Raw genomic sequence first — 24,357 nt, 5'->3', positions numbered from 1 at the left:
TTTCCTTCCTGATAACCCCAAGCCTTCCTCACTGATTGGTCTGGGTTTTAGAAAGGACGTGACATCAGCGGCTTTATAGACTTGGGGCTAGGGGGCTGTGTCGTGGGCTTTAGCCAGACTCCAGCCAGCTAGGTGGTGCGTGTATCTGTGTGTGTGTGTGTGTGTGTGTGTGTGTGTGAGAGAGAGAGAGAGAGAGAGAGAGAGAGAGAGAAACCACTACAGGTAGCACTCAGATTACTGTGCCTGTTCTCTTCTCTGTTGCAGACGGCTGTTCTACTGTCTGACCAGGACGGTGCAGTGTAGCCAGACACAGCGCCGGAATTTCCCAGGAGCGGGGACAGCCTGGGGTTTGGACTTTTCCTGACCAGCTGAAGAGGGACAGGGAGCTTGACTGACCCACGAGAGCACCATGGATCGCGAACCACCAAGCAGAACTGGCAGCAAGCCCTCGGCTGTAGGAGTCTTTCCTGCCACCACCAGGTTTCTCTCAAATCCACTGATGGGAGGTGAGTTTAGGGGTTGTGGGATCAGCGTGCTGGGGAGGTTGGTTAGTGGAGAGGGAGAGAAGAGGACTGGGCAATTTTAGTGGCTCATTGGGAGATATGTCCCTGGGGCAGTTTGCCAGGCAGATGCACACAGCTTGCTGGTATATATTCTTTACATGGTTATTCCAAAATGTGTCCACCACTATCTGCAGAGTCCTGTAGACCATAGAGAGCTGTCAGTGTTTATTTTCTGATAAAAACTTTAACTCCGAAGGTCAAATATATCACATTACACTGGAGGTTTAAAAGTTACTTATAAATAGAAACATTTGTGTTTTTTTTTTACTGCCAAAACATTTATTAAGACATTTTTGGTATTTGGAATTGAGGTGGGGCTGGGTTAATAAAAGATGTTCAAACATTGAGCACTGAAGTGATTGATTCGCTTGAAAAGGAACCTTGCCCAGATGGTGAGCAGTGGTTGAGTGTCGACTGATGAGCCAGGAGGTCACGGTTCAGTTCTGGTCAGGGCACATTCCCAGGTTGTGGGTTCAATCCCCAGTGGGGGGTGTACAGGAGGCAGCCAATCAATAATTCTCTCTCATCATTGATGTTTCTATCTCTCCCTCTCCCTTCCTGGCTGAAATTAATAAAAATATATATTAAAAATAAGAGGAACCTTATTTTTTAAAACGTTGGAGACAAATCTTACAGGAATGATTATCACCTGTTAGGTGATGTCTTTGCTAAAGTACAGAGTCTACACGTCCAGGAAACAGTCATTTCCTGTGAGAATTCAGCTGGTTCCTGCTAACTGATAGTATTCTGAAAAAACGGTGTAGGGATTTGAGAAAAGATGATTATATCCAGCATCCTGGTAGACTACGCATAACACTTGCGATCAATAAGCAGGAACCTGCGGTCAAGTAAGACTTATTAATTTCCTACTATATAAGTGCTGAAAGAGGAAAAAAACGGAGGAATAAGACCCAAAATGCTTTTCCTATGAATTAATTGAACAGATAAGACTACTCATTCATTCATTCATTTATCCCATTTTGCTTGTAAAATGAGCAGAACACTGAACAGTGACTGGGATTTGGATCTGCAGAGGCAGAGCTGGATTAATCAGATGGGCTGAGCATAAACTTGGAGCAGTAGAAAGCAGAGTGGTACTGAAAATCACTTTTTAAAATGAAGTTGATAAATATATTTGTGAAATAGTAAACCAATCAATATGGGAGAGAACCAGTTATTTAGTGGTTGACTTCCACAGGATTATTTTACAGCTAAGTATTATGTTTATTTTCATATGAGAGAGGTACCAACCACTTTTCCCTGTTGAGGGTTTCTAAAGATCTCAGTCCAAACCCTTGTTGGGGCCGGATGAGTGGGTTGGGGTGGACAGGTGTAAATATACTCCAAAATATAGTACTTAAAAAGTGAGCACAGCCCTAACCGGTTTGGCTCAGTGGATAGAGCATCAGCCCGTGAACTTAAGGGTCCCAGGTTCAGTTCTGGCAAGGGCATGTACCTTGGTTGTGGGCTCCATCCCCAGTAGAGGATGTATAGGAGGCAGCAGATAGATGATTCTCTCTCCTTATTAATGTATCTCTCTTTCTCTCTGTAAAAAGCAATAAAAATATTGAAAGTCAACACACTGTCACAACCAGAATGCAGAGTTTCTTAGAAAGTCTAGTGAGAACAAGTTTGGAGAGATGAAGCCTGACAATGAAACTTCAAAAGGTAGATGGCAGAGTTAGCTTATGAGGCAGAGAATTGGGAACCATAGGTGATTCTGGAGCAGGGATCCAGCAATAATGAAGACTGGACTAAATGAAACTTGGTCGTCACAATCAGGATGGATTGTGGTGGGATCACAGGAAATTCTTGCGCTAACCCACAGGTTCTCAAACTCTCCTGTGCACCAGCGCCCCCTGGAGGGCGTGATAAGATGCAGAGGCCGAGCCCTATCCCAGGGCATCTTAGCAGGGGTAGGTCTGGGCTAAGACTGCGAATCTGCATTTATAAAAGGTGATGCTGATCGTGCTATTTGGGGACTACGCATTGAGAACCATTGCACTAATCCAGGCATGAACCTCACATTTGATCAAACTTAGAAATGACAGAGAAAGGGAAAATAGGAGTGATCATTTGAAAAGAAACATAAATCAGACTCTTAGGGCCAAGTGACAGAAAGCAGCCCAGATTGTAATGTTTTCAAGCCTAGATTAATGTCAGATAAGAGGGCTAGACAAAAGAGAAGTTGGGAGGGGGAGCTGCTTGGTAACAGAGTGAGGAAGGGAGATTAAGGAGTTCTATTTTGAACATAAAAATTCCGTTGGCCAATGCACAGCCTGATGGTGTGGGACTGAGGCTGGGGAATGATTGCAAGGCAGGCTCTGCATCAGATAGGGTAGGAATGACCCTACCCAATCCCGTTCCAAAGACTGAAGGCAAATGCTCCACTCTTTCGGAGCATCTCTTTGTGTCCTCTTGACCTTGCAAAACATTTCTTAGGATAGATACATTTATGCTTCTGTTGGCGTTCACTGGGGTCTCAGAGCTTCGTTAAAAGCTCTTTCTAGAATGTACCAATTAGTGCCTTTTAAATCTCTTTTGAAATAACGGAAATTTAATAAATAATTACAGAAATTACAATAAAAATGAAGTGGCAGCCTTTCTAATGTACTGCAGGGTTTGATGGAGACTCAATTGAAAAGAAAGGTAAGTTTAATGGCACTAATTGGAGGGCTTACGGAGTGTCTTTGTTAGGGCAGCTTCCTGCCCCATTTTGGATCTATGGTATTGCCATCGACCTCATTTAGAACCTATATTTTGGCGGTAAAACCAATAGACCCTCTGTGAACAAACACTGGGGAAGAATCTTTAACATATTCGTACATCAAGGGCTTGGATAATGTGTTCTACACTGATAATGGCTCTTGAGTTTCAAAGAGTTTGGGGTCAGGGGAAAGGGGATTGAGACCTTGAATCTCTATTTCTTCCATAGTCTCCAGTGAGCATTGCCCATGCTCTGGTAGGAAAATGTCCCCTTTCCCATTGATTTTACTTTTTCTAGTTATCAGCAGGAAGGCAGGCAAGGAAGCTTCTGGGTTTAATTTACGAGTTGCCTGCTTGGGTGTGGGCTCTAGAAAACCCTGGAGGAAAATCTCTCAGATATCTCTTCAGTGGTTTTCAAGAGCTAAAGTGTGTGTGGACTAACCCGTATTGCAAATTATACCATTTGCTAAACTGTATACATATACTTGTACTGGTACATGTGTATATATACATATAAAGGTACATATATAAATATAAACACACACTATGTATGTATTATATAATGTGTATGTATTATATAATACATACATAATGCATGCTTTCAATGCTAGAAAAAATACCAACGTTTCATTGTCACAATTTTTAATTTTTATGTAATCATTCAGTTGTTCAGAGACTGATAAAGCTAAAGTCCTTGTATAAATTTGAGATGAATTTTGGCTTTACAAGGACCCACGTTTTTCTTTGGGCAGGAGTATAGCACACTGTGATAGCCTTACTAACCTCTAGGTGGAAATGACTAATTTAGAAAGAGAAGTCTCATACAGTGCTGATAGACTATAAAGTGGTACCGCTGCAGTTCCATCAAGGGCTCAACATTGTGTTACTATATTGTACAGGCAGTTCTACTCCTAGGTGTATGTATACCCAAGAGAATTGAAAGCACATCCACTCAAACGTTTGTACATGAATGTTCATAGCAGAATTATTTATAATAGCTCAGAAGTGGAAGTAACATAAATATCCACCAACTAATAAATTAATAAACAAAATGTGGTTTATCTAGATAATGGATATTACTTGGCCATAAAAAGAGATGAAGTACTGATACATACTACAATGTGGATGAACCTTGAAACATTATGCTCAGTGAAGAAGCCAGTTACAGAAGGCCACATATTATCTATACTAATAAAAGGGTAATATGCTAATTAGACTAGACATCTTCCAAATGTCCTTCCGGACAAACACACAGTGGTGGGCCCAAGGCAGAGGTAGTTAGGGGTGATCAGGCCAGCAGGGGAGAGCAGTTAGGGGTCAATAAGGCCAGCAGGCAGAGGTGGTTAGGGGGGATCAAGCAGGCAGGTAGGTGAGCGATTAGCAGCCAGCAGTACCAAATTGCGAGAGGGATGTCTGACTGCTGGTTTAAACCAAAACCAGTAGTCAAACATCCCCTGAGGGGTCCTGGATTGGAGAAGGTGCAGGCCGGACTAAGGGAACCCCCCTGTCCCTGATGTGTGAACTTCATGCACCAGGCCTCTAGTATGATTATGTTTATATGAAATGCCTAGAATAGGCAAATCCATAGAGACAGTAAAGAGACCAATGTTTTCCAGGGGTTGGTGAATTAGAAATGGGGAGTGACTGCTAATGGGCAAGGGGTTTCTTTTGGGGAAGATAAAATGGTCCTGAAATTGACTGTGGAGATGGTTGCACTACTCTGAATGCACAAGAAACCATTGAATTATAGATTTAAATGAGTGAATTGTATAGTGTGTGAATTAGAAGTCAATAAAGCTGTTAGATAGATATTGTCAACCTCTACCACATGTATCAGGACAATACCCGGTGCCTCTCAAAGACACATATGTCCATGCTCTGTTAATGCTACATTCTAAAGTGGGGGTACAAGACCTCAGCTAGCTTTTTCTTTTCCTCTTCAAGAAGTACATAATTCTTAATTTACACTAAATAGAAGGAGTAATGGTTCCATGATGAATGAATAGAAAGTAAAGCCCATTTTTGTCTACACTTGATAATGTAATTGCATCATTTTAATGAAATTAAACAGATTTACCATGTAGGACCCAAATTACCTGTCTGGACTGTTTAGTCTGTCATCTCTAATTATCTGAGGTTGCCTTAAGAAAGGTTGAGAAGTGTGGCAGCTGAGCACCGTGAAGGAAAAACAGATTACTCATCACACACGGTGATCTATTAGGGTCCATTTGCAAATCTGTTTACAACTGATTTTCCAAACTTTTTGAAATGTTTGGCTCTTCTCACATGATTTGCTGTGAATGGTATTTTGCATTAACACCAACAGGGCAGAATTAGTTATCCTTTAATTCTAATTGAGAGAAATGTTTCTGTTTCTACAGTGTATAATAGATTGTAGGCTCTCAGTGCTAGAGGCAACAATATTTTTTTTCTGAGAGAAGTAGGAACCTCAGAGAAGGCTTTGAGGATCCCGGGTTTCTACTGAGCCTAAGGTTTTTGAGGTAGGAAAAGCCACTTCTCTTAAGGTGCCTCCTGCACATCCGTGAGCTCAGAGGAAAGCATTGGATGGGCAGTGTGTAGGTTGACTCATTCAGCTTTCCCTCGCCTATTACATGCTTCATGAGTCCATCTGGGAAGATGGTAATTTGCTCACTGGGACAGATTTTCCGGGACATTGCTAGCTCCATGGAGCAGGCAGACCTCAGCCAATACGTGTCAAGTACAAAGCATTCTTCCCTCCTCCTTTATGGCCTTTCAACTTGCAAGGCATCAGTAACTACCCTGGTTCTCCCGGTCTTCTCAGCTTTTAGGAAACAGCAGTCCCTCTACTAGATGTGATTGGCCTTGTCTGCGTGCAGTAGTGGGCAGAGCTGGAACTGAAGTGGGCAGGGCCAGAGCTAAAGCAAGCTCAGAAGAGCTTTTTCAACATTCTGACTTCCTGCATTTGTTCTGGAAACCAGTCGCAGTTTAAGACAAGAAAAATTCAGGTCTATGCCTCATTCAGATTACATCCACACTCAGTTAGAAAGAGGAAAGCATTTAGTGTGTGGGGATAGGGTTTACAGGCTTCCTTCCTAAGAATGTGGGTTCCTTCCAAATGGTAAATAGCAGTGGTTGTAGAGTGTAACCAAAACTCTGTTTAGTGTGAGGGCATGATAGTAATAGTATCTAATAGGTACTGAGCCATGGCTAAGTGTATTGCTGTTCTCACTTTACAGAGAAGGAAACTGAAGCTTAGAGCCTGTCCAGGGACCCACAACTCAGAAGAAACCAAGTGGGTCTTGATTCAGAGCTTTCTCTTAACCACATTAGCACACTGCCTGTGGGAGTAAATAACATCCCTGTTACAAGTCAGACTGAGCTCTGATTTGCACTTGATACTGGGACAGGAGGTATAGATTTAGATTTAGATTTGATTCCATACCTAATGGTGTATGTAATTATATACCTGATTACTACTATTAATATATGGCACTGTTTGCTGAGATGCCAAAGTTTGTATTTCACGTAGGAAACTAGTCTGACAACTGCAGCTGAACACATTAATGCTGGTGATTAGTGAAGCTCTAACTTAACTAAATGGACCATTTGAAATCAGTGTGTAAATGGAAGTACAATAATCCATCTGTCATCCCAGTCTACCTCTCTTGTCCTTAGTTTGGACACCGGATATAGTTCTTTAGCCACATAGATATTTCTAATAAACTGTGTACCAAAACCATCAATAAAGGAGAGAAATGCTGAAGTCCTGATAGGGCTTTTGGTTGAATGACTCCAACCAATAATGCCCATTAGGCTCTTATTTGATGGACAAGGATGAGCGTCTGGTCTAAAGTACATAAGCTGGATGTAACCTGTTCCTCCTTTTCCATACAGGGGCTGAGTCTGATTGGTCTCCAGTGCATGAAGCTGCAGTCAATGGGCGTCTGCTCACTTTGAGGAATCTCATTGGCCAGGTAGATAGCGTTTTGAGAAAAAAAAAAAAAAGATAAACATTAAGCACATCCTATTGCTCACCACACTGAGAAAAAAAATCGTAGTCTGATATCCTATCTAATGAATAGGGAATATGCTGATTGACCCTCACACCTTTGCAAAGATGGCGGCACCCACAGCCAATAAGGAGGGAATATGCTAATTGACTGCCCTGCCCTCAAAGATGGCAGTGCCCACAGCCAGTAAGGAGGGAATATTCTAATTGACTGCTACTCCCTCAAAGATGCCAGCACCCATAGCCACAAGATAGCAGTGCTCAGTCTCCTCAGCCCTGCCAGGGCCACAGGCACCTGGCAAGGCTGGGCCCATCCCTGCCACGAATCTGCCTCCGGAGTCCCCCAGTTCTCTAAGACCCCCAGCCACCAAGGGCCAGCCTGAGGCACAGGCAAGCCTGGGTTGGTGGCTTCCCAAGGCTCAGGTAACCAGGGCTGACTGAGGCTTGTGCTTCCGGCAGTGGCAGGAGCAGAGGTGTGATGGGGCATCGCCTTCCCTTGATCACTGGGTCACCTCCTGCTCCTGAGGGCTCCCAGACTGTGAGAGGGGGCAGGCCTGGCTGAGGGAAACCCTCCAGTGCATGAATTGTCATGCACCGGGCCTCTAGTTAAGATATAAATTCCTCTTCAGCAAAGTAAGGCAAATCTCATACTATCCAACCATTTTTAAAATTTGGAGGCTGGGATAATCCTAGAATTTGTTACAATTCTATATACATAGTAGATACTGTAATAAGTATCTATTAAATGAATAAAGGGAAAATTAGTGTATTTAAGTTGTCTTTATTTTATTCATTAGACTATGTTCTTTAAAATTATCATGTAATTTTGGTTCTTAACTGGAGTGATTTTGCTCCATAAGGGACATTTGACAATGTCTGGAGATGTTTTTGGTGCTCACTACTGAAAATGGGTATGGTAGGGTGATACTGGCATCTAGCAGATAGAGACCAGAGATGTCACCTAACATCCTACATTGCACAGAGCAGTTCTGCACATCAAAAAATTATCTACCCTACAATGTTAGTAGTTCTATTGAATCTCCAGTTGATAGTAGCTCTGCTCAGTTTGATACTAAGTCACCATTCAAAATTCTAAAGTTTTTGTTCAGTATGTTCTGTTCTCTGAAAATATAATATATCTTTTAAATTAGGAGCTCTTGACCTTTCCTGACCATAATCCCCTTTGAAAGTTTGGCAAAGTCTATAATTCTCTTCTCAGATTAATGTTTTAAATACGTAAGACACAATACAGAGAAAAGCTATCAAGATATTACATGACAAGTGTGTGACATCGTGATATATTCACTTTTTCATTAATGCATCAAAGATTTAGTGGTGATTCTAATGACTACCATAATTTCTAAGTAGGATGAACATATATTTTGGCTGTTTTAAGTATTTGTAAGAATTGATATGTAATAAAAATATCTGTGATTCCTCTCCATGATAGTCCTATAAACTGTTATTACTACTGTGGTTTAATGTCTACATCAATAATTGAATAAATAATTGAAGGACATGATACATATCAGGTAGTGGTTAGTGAAAATAAATGTGCTTTCAAAACAAATTCCAATTTCATGGATTTTTCTAGAATAAACAACTCTCCTATCAGAAAGCAATTTCTTAAAAAAATTTTTAGACTACCCTAAGTCCCTATCTTAAGCTGTTTTTGATAGCAACAGCTTATTATAAGTAGAAATATAGATACTAACTCTAGCTAAAAGAAGTTAAGCTTCTCAGATTAAATGTAACATTTACCTTATTTTAATAGGATGAAAAATGATCATTGCAGCTTTTACATGTCACTCATTAAATTGGACTCATACTCATTTATATTCAGTATTTATACGTTTACCGAACATCAGCCAGAACTATGCTTTTATCTAAGCTCTATCTCATTATCTGGGCAAGTTATCTTTGTGGAAACTCAATTTCTATCTTTTTAAATGAGCATTCCAATACCTGTCTGCTTTAGTCAGATCTTCCTGTGTAACAAACCGCCTCAAACTCAGTAGTATATACAATAAACATTTCTTGCTAACAAATCTTTAGTCTGGGATTGGCGTCAAGCTGTGGGTTGGGTACATCTCTGCTTCACTTAACTCCCATCCTTCTTTGACCACTGGCTACACGGGAAATTTTCTTCTCATGGCAAAAGACTGGAACATAGCAGGGCCATCCCAACAAGGCAAGAGTCCATGCAGGAATAATTCCTTGCCATGGAGCTCATCAAAACAGTAAGCCAACAACTGAGAGGACGAGAGAGAGAGAGAACAAAATGAAAGTCAATCTTGAGTGTATGTACCTAAAAGTCAAATTGTTGGATCATAAGTATATATATCATCAACTCCAATAGATACCCTCAAGCTTTTCCTGAGTGATTGTGTCATATTACATTCCCATCAGCAGTATGAAAGATTCTCTTTTGTTCTTGTTTTTTCTGCATCATCATATACTGTCAGATTTTGAGCCAGGTGAGCTTTTAAAAGAATTGTCATAGTACTGAATTCCTGGCTGACAACTGATGCTTTGCATATGCAAATGAACACGAAAAAAATCCCCTTATTCTGCCCACTTTCCTTCCTCCAGGGGTGGGGTGTGAACATCACCACAGCAGATTGTGTGTCCCCACTCCATGAAGCCTGTCTTGGAGGTCATGCCTCTTGTGTATCCATTTTATTAAAGCACGGAGCTCAGGTAAGTGCTGCTCAAATAACATCTTAGAAGCCATGAAGGAAAAATTACTATTTCTATCCCTTTAGAATAATCCCCAGCCTTTTTTTATTAGCCTGATTTGAAATGTGAAGAGGGATGTTTTTCAAAAGTATTATGTCCATCAAGCTTGTCTGCTTTAGCAATTAGATGAAGTACTGAATTTTCAGCTAGAAATGGTTCCTGTCTATCTCATTCTCTTTGATACTCAGTACTATTAAATAGCTGTTAGATTTCTGTCTTCATTCTAATGGCTTGAAGGTAGTGAAATATTTGTAGAAATCACACAACATTTGGCTCCTGATCTGAGTAGTGGTCCTAGGCCATCTTTACCATTTCCTAACATTGAAAACTTGAACAAGTTGCTTATTGTTTGAGCTTTAGAGACTACATCTGAAAACTGGAAGAAATAACAGAGTTGTGTAACTTACTGTGCTATTTCAGAGATTGAAATATATATAGTATATGATTATTATTTGGAGAATGAGAATCAGGATAGCATAATCCTAGAGGAAGAAGGAGGAGGCAAAGCCATTTAATTTTATAGTAAGTCTTCCATTAACTAAGTCTTCTCATGCTCAAAAGTGATAGGAAAATCTGACCTGAAAATTGTATATGACTTTCTCACATTCTCTCAACAAGCATTTATTATATTTATTCAGCATGTATTGAGCATTTATTATATACCTACTGTGGATAAGAGTTTTAGGAATTCTTAAACTAAATGAGGAGACAGCCCAATAAACAGGTGCTTTAAAAATGGCTGTAACACTAGCTGCTTCAATAGATGAATGTTTATATCTCGGTAGCCTAACAAATGAAAGTTTGTTTTTTGCTCAACTGAAATTCCAGTGTGGGTGTTGCTAGTTGGGTGGCTCTTTCTCAAGGGTTATTTAGGAATACAGGGTTATTCTTCCATCCTGCTCCACTGTTTTCAACAAGTGGCTTGCATGTGTGCTCTTGGGGTAATCTCCATTCCAGGTGGTTGAAAAGACGTGGAGATTTGTTCATAGAAACTTTTAAAACAAGTCTAGAGTGTAACACAGATCACTTTTGCCCACATCCATTGGCCAGAACTCAGGCCACATATAACTGCCAGGGAGGCAGGGAAATATAGTATGGTTGCATGCTCAAGAGAAGAAATAGCATCTCAGCCAGAGAAAGCATTTACAATACACTATTGTTATCCATTAGTATTTGCTAGGTAGCAAATCACCCCAACCTAATGGCTTAAGACAGCAGCCATTGTTACCTCACAATTCCTTGTGTTGGCTGGACAGCCCTTTTGGTCTGGGCTGGTTCAGCTGACCTCAGCTGGGCTTACTTATGCATTTGAGATTAGCTGATAGATTAGCTGGAGCAGGCTAGTTCATGATGACCTTGACTGGGTTAGAGGAGATGTCTGGTGAACCAGAAACATCTCTATGTGGTCTCTCATCCTTTAACAGGCTGCCTGGGCTTGTTTATATGGTAGCAGGGGCAAGGGAAGCAAAGGAGGGCGAGGTCTCTGCTAGTAACACATTTGTTACTGTCCCATCAGCCAAAGCAAGTCACATGGGCAAGCCAAGATTCAAGGACTGAAAAAAATAGTCTCCATCTTATGAAGACTTGCAAAGCCACACTGCATACCATGGAGAGAATCTGTGGCCATTTTTGCAAACTACAATGTACTAAGTGTTCATTGTAAGGGGGTTGTTGGGAGCACATAGACGCACTCCCAACCCATTATTTCTGATGGGGAGAGATTCAAAACAGGCTTCCTGTAAGAAATGATGTCTAAGCTGAAATCTCAAGGACCTATTGGAGGTACTCAGCTAAATGGTTGGGGACAATGGTGCTTCCTTTCCACAGGCCTCTATGCAGGTTTATATTTTGGTTCAGAAAGAGTACCCCAAACTTATAAACAGAGCCAAGACTAAGGACAGGCAAGAGAGGTACCTACAGAGCAAACTTGAAAGAGCTGCTCACTTTTAGAGGCATACAGCTCTTTTGTGACCCTGAGAGTGGGTGTCTCCTTGAATTTTGTACCCCTGGGTGTCTTTTGTGCCTCCCTGGTGCTGGCCTTGTCTCACAATATTATTGTTTAACAGTTCGCCAAAGAATTTCTTAACAGTATAGAAAAATGCATCAGCCTTTGGCTTTGCTCTTTCTTATTCAATTATAGCCCAAATCCTTGTGAAGAGAGATGCTAACTTGTAGGTTTCTGCTTCATTTCCAACATTAGAAAAATATCCCTAAAGGTTATACTTTTATGCCCCAATAGGGCATTAATTAGTTTTGTGTCTAGCAAATTTATTTCAGCATTCCCTTGACTGACTTACATAAATTCTCCTTTCAGCATGCCATGCCATCTTACTGGTTCCCTCATTAATGAATGAATTGGAAAAAAAAAATTTGGCCTGTGCTCACTCTATTTATATGAAAGTCATGTTTTAAAAATTTTAAACATGCCGAAACCAGTTTGGCTCAGTGGATAGAGCATCGGCCTGCGGACTGAAGGGTGCCAGGTTCTATTCCCGTCAAGGGCATGTACCTTGGCTGTGGGCTCATCCTTGGGGGGGAGGGTGCAGGAGGCAGTTGATTGATGTTTCTAACTCTCTATTTCTCTCCCTTCCACTCTGTAAAAAATCAATAAAATATATTTAAAAAATAAATGCATTTAAACAATTTTGGAAAGTTACTCTGGCTGCTGTGAAGACACTGGATTGATGTGGCATGGGTCTAGGATGGAATGTTTAAAATAAAGATATTTCTTTGTAAGGTATTGAAATTATCCTAACTGGTTTCAATATTGTGTTCTTGGGGAGGGCATGAGGGAGATAGAGCACTCAGTAACATTCTTGGTGCCTTATATCCCATGCCTTATTCAATTTTTCACAATAACCTCATGGAATTTCATATTTTTGCCTCCATTTTGTGGCTGTGAAATTTAAGGCTCAGAGAAGTTATAATACCAGCTTGGAAGTGGTGGAGTATAGATTTGAATGAAGGTCATCCCATTGCCTTGTCTGCATTGTGGAGCTTTTAATTCCAGGTGGATGGCGTCACCACAGACTGGCACACTCCTTTGTTTAATGCTTGTGTCAGTGGCAGCCAGGACTGTGTGAAATTGCTTCTGGAGTATGGAGCCAGCCCCCATCCTGTGTGTGACCTAGCATCTCCCATCCATGAAGCTGCCAAAAGAGGTAAAGTTGTTGAGAATTTGTTTTCCCACCAACCCTTCAAGGAACCTCACTGTTGAAAGAAAAAAGGGAGAGGAAGTCAGTTTTAGAGCAGTAATTCTCAAGGTGGGGTCCAGGACCAGAAGCATCAGTGTGACTTAGCATACAAATGCAGATTCTTGGGCCTCACTCTGGACCCATTGAACCAGTGACTCTGGTTCGGCCATCTTTGTTTTATTTCAAAAGCCTCTCGGGTGATTCTGATGAACAGGAAACTTGAGAACTACCTTTTCAGAGCATTCCAAATGTTGGTCCCAGGGCCTGTCTTTCGTGAGGTTGTATGTGGGATTTCCTGTCCCATGGCCCACGCTGTGCACTTTCTTCTTCAAGTCCATATGCAGTCTCTGTTCCTCCATACCTCTGCCCAATTCTAACTTCCATTTCTGTACTTGGACTGATTGCAAAGCTCGAAACATTTTAAAAGGGTGGATGGTTGCTAGTAGCTTAACATATTGCTATTAAACTCAACTGCAGTTTCACCCAGAGTCGATGTTACATCTATGGTCAACCCATGAACTGATGGCAGTATTTGAAATCATTAACTATTCTAAACAAAGGAAATACTTTAGGTCCCCTGGATAAGTTGCTCGCAGATTTAAAAATATGCTTAGTAGAGGTAAGGGGTGGTAGTAAAGGAGGCCAAATATATATATATGGTGACAGAGGACACTAGATTTTGGGTGGTGGGTACACAATGCAATATAAAGATGATATATTATAAAAATGTATACTTGAAACCTATATAATCTTTCTAACCGGTGTCACCCCAATAAATTTAATTAAAATATTTTTTAAAAACCATGAAAAATGGGGAACGTGTTTGCCTAGCTAAGAGAATTCATTGTGTAACTGTTTTCTCCTATTTTGGGCTGCAGGTCATGTGGAGTGCATCGAGTCCATTGTAGCTCATGGGGGTGACATTGACTATCATATCAGCCGCCTGGGCACTCCACTCTATTTGGCTTGTCAAAACATGCAGATCGCCTGTGTCAGGAAGCTTCTGCAATCAGGTAAAACAAAAACGAAATGAGGAAAGCTGATGAAAAGTAAATTAATTGCATTGTAAAATTCTCTCTGTTGTATCAGAGGAAAGAGTGTGGGCAGTGGAGTTAGACAAAGTTGGGATTAATATTGACTGGGTTCCCATAGGAATCGTTTAAACTTGTTAGAACTTTGGCTCTCTCTTGCGATAATGATGATGGTGGTGGTGGTGGATTCCCAAGGTGGTCCTCGATGATAAATACTTCTCCTCTCTTTCTTCTACCTTCCTCCTTCGGCCAATCATATTATTAGGCCCTGCACAACTCCCAAAGCTGCTAGACTAGGGCTGAGTCTTCTTATTTGGGACATTCTTCACTACTTCTCTTCAATTTGGAAATTTAACTTTCTCCATTTTTAGTCCACTATAAATATCGTATTATCATTGAAAAGGCCCATGTAGTATTCTTTTTAACCTCCCTGCTACTGTCCAATCTGTTCTTCAACACTTGGAACACCATTCCCTCCCCTCTTTAATCATTTGAGTCCTTTAAAAACTCCAGTAATTTTTCCTCCCCTGAAAGTTTTTATAGTTCTTATTGCCCTCTGCTCATCTGATAGTCATTTCCATGGATTCGGAGAGTCATGTTTATTCATTCATATTTACCCTCTCTCAGTCTCTCCCTCCATCCTGCTCTCTATTATTATTTCCTCCCCCTCCTCCTCTCCCTCTCTTTCTCTCTCCTTTTGCCCTTGGTAGATTTTAAGCTCCTGATAAGGACAAGGTCAAGTTTGGCATCCCCCACAAAACTGAGCACAACACAGTTAACATTTGTTGAGTGGACATAGATTCCCATTTTACTAGAGGGACTGCAGCTTAAGCAAAGGCACATGTCCGCACGTTTCACAGTGTGGTCCAGCATCCAAGCTGGGGTAGGGATTTATTGAGAGTGTAGGGATATAATTAAGTGAGATGATCCTAGAAACCCACCCAAATCCTAGAATCCTGAAGAGGAAGACTTTGCCACCTTCCCTGTGATCTTAGGATTGGCCACCCTGATCTAAGAGATCCCTCAAAAGTTGGATGCTCTTCACAAACCCAAGCACAGAATTCCAAATCCCAGTTTTTAGACCCCCATGGCAGTTGCTCAGCACGTGAATATGGCTGCTTGATATAGATGGGATTTCGCCATCTAGCCTCACTTCTGGTCTGTACCGGTTAACATTAGGGCTGCATTAATAATGTGCAGCTTAGGCCACCAGGATTTTTCTTGTATATATCCATACCTATGGAAAGTGCTCACAGGTGATATTTTAAACACTATATACTACAAAGCTCATGTTGTACAGTCAGTGACGTGGTCAAATGGCATGTTCCCTATGTTATTAAATGGAATCAAGTCATCTTCCATTTTCTCAGGAGAATTGCCATGCCCAGTATGGATGCCCTTTGGTTAGGGAATTTGGAGGCATAGTCCTCTGAGTAGGGGGATACTTGAACTTTCCTCCTTGGCTGACACTCTCTTGTGTCTCTTTAGGAGCAAATGTGAACCGAGGCCGAGACCTGGAGGCCCCTCTTCATGCAGTGGCTAGGGCGAGCAGTGGGGAGCTGGCCAACCTCCTCATGGACTTCGGAGCAGACATCCAAGCCAAGAATGCTGAAGGCAAACGTCCCTTGGATTTATTGTCTCCAGATGACCCTCTGTTTCACCTCTTCTTACAGAGAAAAGGTGCTTATCCTTTGCCTGAATCTAAGCACTAATCCATAGAGTCTTATGTGCAGGAGGCAGGTATTGACTGAGTTCTGACTTGTGACTATACAAAAAAGATAATACCTAGCCATTACCAAATGTGAGAACTGAGGTAATTTAGTATTCCACAAGGTACACACAGCACTAGTGATGTAGTAAATAACCATCTGTTGTTTGGCATGTGGGAGACAGGCTTGTTTGGATGATCTAATATTCATTTGTGTAATAGGCCAGTTTCCAAAGAATGAAGATAATGTTTTACCATTTTTAATTTTTATTCCTTTATTGATGAGAGAGAAACATCTATTTGTTGTTCCACTTATTTATGCATTCATTGGTTGACTCTTGTATGTGCCCTGATCAAGGATTAAGCCCACAACCTTGGAATATTGGAGATGATGCTCTTAACCAACTGAACTACCCTGCCAGGACTAAAATTTTAAAATATTAACTTTATCCAAAACATGCTTTAGAATGAGCAGAAGCCTCTTTGGTATTTTATAGCGCCCCAGGATGTCTTACTGCAGTACAGATAACAAACTATTGGTCATTTGGGTTTTGGGGGGTAAGAATGCAATTACTTGAGCATTATAAGGTATTACTTTAATGGCTCATAGCAATTGGAAGCATTTATTAGTATAACTTAATCAACACCAAGTCCACAGTCCTCCATAAATAAGAACTGACACACCCGATCCTAACAACTAAACTTGTAGTTGAGCAGTATGCAAGGGGGTAAGGACAATGCCCTGGGCTGCAAGTCAGGGGTGGGGAGCAAAGACCCCTCTGATTTCATTCATTTTTGAAATACATTTTTATTGATTTAAGGGTGAGGGATAGAGAGATAGAAATGAACATGAGAGAGAAACATAAATTGGCTGCCTCCTGCACGTCCCCTACTGGGGATCAAGCCCACGACCCAGGCACATGCCCTGGCTGGGAATCAAACCAGTGATCTTTTGGTTCGTAGGTCAATGCTCAACCACTGAGTGACACCAGTAAGGCCCAGTTTTATTATTAACTAGAGTACCAGTGCATGAATTTGTGCATGGGTGGGGTCCTTCTGGGTGGCCTGCAGGGATCAGGCCGAAACCTGCAGTCTAATGCCGCCTGCAGCTCCTTCCTGCCACTCCCGCTCAACCTGGCCCCACTGTGCCTGCCGTGGACTTGCGCCCAATTGGTCCCTATTGGGAGAGGCTCGTGCTGCCACAGCAGTGCTCACCAGCCATGAGCTCTGCGTCTGGCACCCTCCAAAGGGGAGTGGCCTGTGAGATTGGGCTGAAACCGGCTCTCTGACATCCCTTGAGTGGTCCCGGATTGCAAGAGGGCACAGGCCAGGCTGAGGTACCTCACTGGTGCACAATCAGGCTGGGGAGGGATCAAGGGAGGACTCCATGGCAAGTCCAGCCCATCTCACTCAGTCCCAATTGGCTGGACTCCAGCAGCAAGCTAACCTACTGGTCAGAGCATCTGCCCCCTGGTGGTCAGTGCACGTCATAGCGAGCAGTTGAGCAGCCTTAGCATATCGTTAGCGTATTATGCTTTGATTGGTTGTTCTGCTGTTCAGTCTATTTGCATATTACCCTTTTATTATATAGGACTAGAGGCCCAGTGCATGAAATTCATGCACAGAGGTGGGGGGGTCCCTCAGCCCTGCCTGCACCCTCTGCAATTCAGGACCCTACACCTTTTTCTTATCCAACTAAATTCTTCACATTTAAAAAAAATAACTGAAATATCACCTACTCCAGGAAATCCTCTTTGAACAAATGTCTTTACAATCTTTATTATTTTCATAGTATATCATTCTTTTTCTTTAACAGCTACTTAGAGTGGATGCAATATGGTTTTCATTCTTGTATCTGATTTTTTTCTTCTTCTTCTTGTAATGGCAAAGCTTATCCAATTTACATTTGCCCTTCAAGGGCCTATATTTGGTTCAATTTTTAGTTGGCTCCCTGCTTTTTTTTAAGCAATAAATTTGGGTTGTGATAGTAAGCCTCACTTGTAATCAAGCCTGTAGGTCTCCTTATCTGAATATTTCTATAATACCTATCCACTTTAGCATACCAGAGATTGTGTTCATTTACAGAAAATGACAAATATCACCTGATCATTTGATCTTCTAGTAATATTTTATAGCAAGATGTATTCTAGTAATTTAACTATAAAAAAACTGAGGCATACAGAAATAAATCACATTGAATAATAAAGAATGACTCAAATATCAAAGCATAGTACACTTAGGGCCTCCCTTGTCCTGTGCCTCAGATATCATAGCATAGTACACAGTTCACGTGGAACTCAGCTTCCTTTAAAATAGGAAGGGATGCCATACTCTTGAAGCAGCTACTTCCACACATATTTTTTATTTAATTCATAGCACATACTCTGTACTAATTATTGTAAAATCATCCTAGCAATTGCCTCTGTTCCTCTCTGTATTGTTGTCTTACATTTTGATGTGATCACTGCACTTTCATCATCCACTCGCTCTAATAAGATTGTGAATGTTTTAAGGGCAGAGATCAGGACTTGAGCTTGTGTTTCTCTGTCATGGTGCCTAGATAAATATTCAAATGCCATCCAGTCCAAATGATAGTGATGAGAGAGGCCCACCATTGCTGGAGACCTCTGATTTTTATTTAAGGGCCTCACTTGTTCTGCACCTTTACAGTGGGGTGAGTAGGGGCTGAGAGAATTTGAGGAAACCCAGACAGAATTCTCCTCCTAAAAGATTTTGCTAAGCTGGCACCCCCAGATGCCAGGCAATTGTCCAATTAAAATCTGGACACACAGCAATAACAAAAGCACTGATCTCTTACTGCTAATGCATGGAGATCAAACCCCAACCTGCAGGAACTCACCCCCGCAGTCAGGATTAGGTCGCTGGGTAGACCTGGCTGGTGTTCCTAACTCTGGGGAGAGGGAGACTTTCTGTGGCTTCAGGCTAGAGGCCCCGGACTCCATGCCACGCGCCAGAATATGTCCCTAGTGCAGGTTGGTCAGCTGAGCAGATTCTTTGCCAGAGGTTGTGGGGCAGCTTGGCCAGGCTTGGCCTGGCCTGTTCGCCCTGTGATCGTGGGATGGCTAGGCCTGGCCTGTTTGCCCCAGGATCACAGGGAGGCTCGGTCTGGGCTCTTTGCCTTGGGATCTCAGAGAAGCTCTGCCTGGCCTGTTAACCCCGTGATTGTGGGGATGCTTGGCCTGGGCTCTTCATTCTGTGATCATGGGGTGGCTTGGTCTGGCCTGTTTTCCCCGTGATCGCAGGGTGACTTGGCCTGGGCTCATTGCTTTCCACCAGCTGCAGCTTACCAGTCTCCTATGGGCTGGAGGGAGCTGGCCAGTCGAGCCCACAGCATGTGGCAGTGGCTGTACAGGTCACCACAGCAACCCAACACTGACTTCCGGTTGGTCAGCCTTTGGTCTTGATTGGTCCTTACAAGTTACAACCCTGGGCTTTTATTATTAGGACTATAGGCCCATTGCATGATATTGGCTTTGCTCCTGGCCACCGGGAGCCTACAAGTCCTCCCTTCTGGCCAGAGCAATGCTCTTGTAGTTCCCTCCACCACCCTGCCTCCACATCATAGCAGACATCCCACCCCTTACAGCTGCTCTACGCCTGAATATGCAAATTAACCTGCCATCTTTGTTGGGTTAATTTGCATACTCACTCCAGATTGGCTGTGGGTGTGGCAGAGGTATGGTAAATTTACATGTTTGTCTATTATTAGGTAAGATTGTCCCTAAGGGAGGAGAGCAGCTAGCTTAGGACCTATTTTATTTTACCAGAGTGTGGACATTAAATTTTAGGGGTTGTGGGACTTTCCCTTCCACTTTATTTCCCAAAACCATTCCTAGACACCTATGTTGCCTTTAATTTTGTTAGTTCACATTTTGGTGAGAGTGTGAGGCTAATGATCCCAGTGGTTCATACAATGTTAGTTACCATTAGAGAGAATCACCCTTTTTTTTTTGCCTCCATGATCTTTCTACCTCTCAGCAGCAGGCTGGAAGTCCATGAGAAATAGGGACAGGCAAATACAGAAAGCCAGACTTGTGAATTTTTTTTTAATCCTCACCTGAGGATATTTTTTTTTCTATTGAATTTTCTTTATAGATAATGGAAGGGAGGGAGGAGGGAGAGAGAGACGGGAACATCGATGTGTGAGAGAGAAACATCTATATGAGAAAGAGACACATCGATTGGTTGCCTTCTGTTCTCACCCAGATCTGGGCTGGAGCCTGTAACCAAGGTTTGTGCAAGTGACCGGGAATTGAACTGGCAACCCTTCGGTCTGCGGGCCAATGCTCTGACCACTGAGAAAAACTGGTCAGGGCCAGACCTGGGAATTTAACACAGCAGTTTCTATCTCTGGGTGGTGCCAGAAAAGAGTTGAAGAATATTACCATCCCACCCAACTGTAAAAGTATTTCAAGCAGTATTTACTCACGGCAAACAATGAAAATTAAAATCACTCTCTCTCAGCCCAGCCTGACAGGAGCCACTTTGGAATTTGCTTTGGCCTTACAGCACCATGAGGGTTGCTGGAGAAGAAAAAGAAACTGAGACCCAGAGAAATATTCCAATTCATCAATATAGAATGAGATGATCTTATTATTGAGTATGGCAAATGGCTGCAGAACAGAATGAAGGCTACAGCTGCTGTAGATCATCCAACTTGTGGGAAACAACAGATACCCTGTTTGCATCAGTAGTTACGCTGACCTTGCTTGGTCATCCTGCTTTTCCTAAGTCTCCGTCAGGCTTGCTTTCCATAATTCTTTATCAGTACCTCCTACACTTGTCCCTAACAGTGTATCTAGCACAGATGATTAGTCACGTCCCTCAATGTTCTTTAGTAAGGTAAGTTCTTTCCCCATGAAACGGTGTATTAATATGCCTTGAGTACACTGAACATAATCTGGAAGGTACCCTAAATTTCAACAGGGGCTTCTGAATGTTCTGTGGGGGCTTGATTGAAAAGATTGCACTTATTTTTTAATTGTATATGTGTCCTTTCCACCTCTCTTTGTTCTTCATCACCTGAGAAATATGCAGCTCACTTTATCCTGCAGCTTGTGGTGACCAGAAGCCACTGTAGTTTTTGGTTCTATTCTCAACATTGACAGCACAATCAAATGACCTGGGGCCCCTGCCTTTAATAAGTTCAGATGCATGCATAATCCCCACCCAACAGTCATTGAAGCAACATCTTTGGAATGGGGACAAACATGTAATTGAAAGCCGTTCTCCCCCAATAGGTGATTCTCAAGTGCAGTCTGGATTGGGGTTCTTGAAGGTACATAGCTTTGCTTTATAAAAATGTTTTTTAATGACCGAAAGAGAATCCCCATTACAGTTTAGTGCAGGGGGTGGGGTGGGAAGTAATTTCCCACCTTTTTAACCTATAACACTTCCCACCCCCACCTTCTGTTGACTAATGAGTTTGCCAACCACTGACCTAACCCCTTGTTGAGTACCGCTATCATAAAATGTCAACTCTTGGCTGGTTCCCTATGCAAAGTTTGTGCTAGTTCACTTTTCACCTATGAATTCAAGCACTAGGCTGGCTCTGAATGCAGAATATACAAACAAGTATGACTTAAGAGAACATACACTTATGATTTATTCATTATGTTAGAATATCTTAAAATTGCTCAAATTACAAACATTTTTGGATCTAGAAATAATATTACCTTATTTTTAAAGGTTAAAGATAAGAAAGCCATTAACACAAATTTTATTTTCATTACTGGGAATTCTTTGTAGCTTTATAATTCCAAAATTAGCTTCTTTAAGCCAACATTAGTGAGACTAAGCTTTGAATTGTTTTAAGACAGTACTAAATTAAAAACTAACTAATTTCAATTATATCAGAAAAGGGAGAACATGGCCTAAAATGCCTCTTATAAGAAACAGAAAATGGTCTTAAACAGTACCATATTATTTCTTTATAAAAATATTGTACAGGGTGGGGCAAAAGTAGATTGACAGTTGTTAATATGGAAAATAATAAAACAATCTTATATAATAAAATACGCAAATTAGCCCTCACACCGTCACAAGATGGCTGTGCCCACAGTAGAGGCAGGGTTCCTGTAACACAAGATGGCTGAGCCCACAGCAGAGGCAGGGTTCCCATAACGATTGATCAGCAGGGACCTGAGGCTGCAACCCCCCCAACTGGTGGGACTTGACAGGGGACCTCAAGGCATGCCCTCTGCCCCAGTGCCAGGCCAGGGGACCTCCAGCCACACTCTGCACCCCAGGCTGGGGGACCTCAGGCCGTGCCTGGCGCTGGGCCAGGGGACCTGAAGCTATGCCACCTGCCTGGCATGCACCAGGGGACCTGAGGCTGCACCCTCCTCCTGGTGGGGCTTGACAGGGGATCTGAGGCTGTGCCCCACCTGGTGCCAGGTCAGGGGCCCTGAGGCTGCACACCCTGCCTGATAGGGGTTGACGGGGGTGGGCTGGCCAGGTCTGGATCTAGTCCAATTGGGGTGGGGTTGGCCGGGTCTAGGACTCATGCAATTTCGAAGCATGAGTGGGTGAGCAGGGACTTAACTCTGGGTCATGTGGCATACTCAAGAATCTGACAGGAGAAAGATTTTCATACACTGTATTTTCCGGCGTATAAGAAGACCCCCTAATTTTACAGTTAAAACATAGGTTTAGGCCTATATTCGCTGTATAAGACTACCCCCTACTTCCGAGGCAACACCAGTTCTTTTTTTAATAGACCGCCTCTCTGACTCTGGCCAATCCAAGCAGGCTTTTTATGCATGCAAATTATACATGTTCTGTACCCAAAGCTACACTGTGTTCTAGTAAAAAGCCTGCTCAGATTGGCCAGAGTCAGAGAGGCGGTCTATTAAAAAAAGAACTGGTGTTGCCTCGGAAGTAGGGGGTAGTCTTATACAGCGAATATAGGCCTAAACCTATGTTTTAACTGTAAAATTAGGGGGTCATCTTATACGCCGGAAAATATGGTACATTTTACTAATTTTCTTCCATATTTGACACTTCTATTATAAAGGACAAATAGCAATATTAAATATTTTCTCTCATTCCCTTTTAATGTGCATGAATTTTGTGCACCAGGCCAGTGGTAAATAAATAATAATACAAGGATGAACTGTTTTGCATACTCACAATTGTAAATCTAACTTTTGCTCCACCCTGTGTTTTGTATGCTTAAAAGAACGAAGGGAAAAGTCATCTTGGGTCACTGAAACCAATGCTGGCTTGTCTTATGATCTCTCTACAGAGCCCCCTTCTTTGATGCAGTTATGCCGCCTCCGAGTCCGGAAGTGTTTTGGGATCCAGCAGCATCATAAGATCAATGGACTCCTCCTTCCAGATGAACTGAAAAACTTTCTCCTGCACCTTTAAGTGTGTCAAGGCAAGCGTGATCCCTGTGCTGCAGCCACAGGAATTCCTAAATAAAGTTGGCTCCTTTGTTTTCAATGGCAACACACTGGGTACTTTTGTATTATTGGTTCCAAGACATGAAGACTTTTTTCCCTCCTCCCTGGAAGAGGGTGGCTAAAAGAACAACTATTTTTTTTAAATATCTGCTACGTGCCAAACAGTGAGCCAGGAACACATGATACATTGTATAATTTAGCCTTCGTGGCAACCCTATTAGGTGGGTTCTAGCCTTGCTTCTCCAGGTGAGACCCAGATCTGCAAGGTCAGTGTGTCCAGTTACCCACAGCAGGGACAGGAGAGCCAGGTTTGAGCATAGTTTTGCTGATGCTAACCTGGACTTTGGAGCGAGGCAGAATTTTCCAGTGTTAGTATTCTGGTTCCATTTCTGTTACATGGGAAGGCAGATAAAGAAGAAAGAACATTTCTTTGATACATCTCATTTTTTTTAACCTTCCCTGTTCTTATGACAAAATCACAATTGTCATAGTATAGTATAGGGACCATTTTTTCCCTCAACCCAAATAGTATATACATATGAGGCATATTCTACACTTTACTGTCCAATACAGTAGCTACTAGCCAGTAGTTCTCAACTGGGATGACTTTGCCCCCTCTGGGACACTTGACAATGTCTGGAGGCTTTTTGGTTGTCAAAACCAGGGAAGAATGGAAGGTATGTGCTATGGGTTGGCATCTAGTGGATAGAGGCCATGGATACTACTAAACAGCCCACAGTACACAGGACAAAACCCACAGCAAAGGTTGAGAAACCCTCCAGTAGCTATATGTGACTATTTTTAAAACTGTAGCCTGGCTGGTGTGGCTCAGGGGTTGATGGTCAACCTATGAAACAAGAAGTCACTGTCACAGGCCCAGGTTGTGTGCTCTATCCTCAGTAGGGGGCATGCAGGAGGCAGCCAATTGATGATTCTCATCATTTATGTTTCTACTAGAGGCCCAGTGCATGAAATTCATGCACTGGAGGGGGCCGTCC

General features: G+C 42.3%; 1 protein-coding gene across 3 annotated transcripts; it reads left to right on the top strand.

Moving 5' to 3' along the window:
• Nucleotides 1-156: 156 nt before the first annotated feature.
• Nucleotides 157-23,402, top strand: ASB9 (ankyrin repeat and SOCS box containing 9). Of its 3 annotated transcripts, XM_045582287.1 has the most exons (8): nt 158-510; nt 964-965; nt 7,146-7,225; nt 9,853-9,960; nt 13,010-13,160; nt 14,072-14,206; nt 15,713-15,904; nt 23,200-23,402. In XM_045582287.1, exons 1-8 carry the CDS (start codon nt 410-412, stop codon nt 23,322-23,324), a joined length of 894 nt encoding a protein of 297 aa, XP_045438243.1. In that variant the 5' UTR covers nt 158-409; the 3' UTR covers nt 23,325-23,402. The 3 variants fall into 3 exon arrangements, with proteins under 3 accessions (XP_036295586.1, XP_045438243.1, XP_036295585.1); XM_036439692.2 differs by lacking the exon at nt 964-965 and having other exon boundaries at nt 159-506; XM_036439693.2 differs by lacking the exons at nt 964-965; nt 9,853-9,960 and having other exon boundaries at nt 157-506.
• The last annotated feature ends 955 nt before the right edge of the window (nt 23,403-24,357 follow it).

This window comes from Pipistrellus kuhlii, unplaced genomic scaffold, assembly GCF_014108245.1.
Source record: "Pipistrellus kuhlii isolate mPipKuh1 unplaced genomic scaffold, mPipKuh1.p scaffold_m20_p_16, whole genome shotgun sequence".
Taxonomy (NCBI): domain Eukaryota; kingdom Metazoa; phylum Chordata; class Mammalia; order Chiroptera; family Vespertilionidae; genus Pipistrellus; species Pipistrellus kuhlii.
The sequence above is the reverse complement of the archived record's forward strand: the minus strand, read 5'-3'. Positions and strand labels throughout refer to the sequence as shown.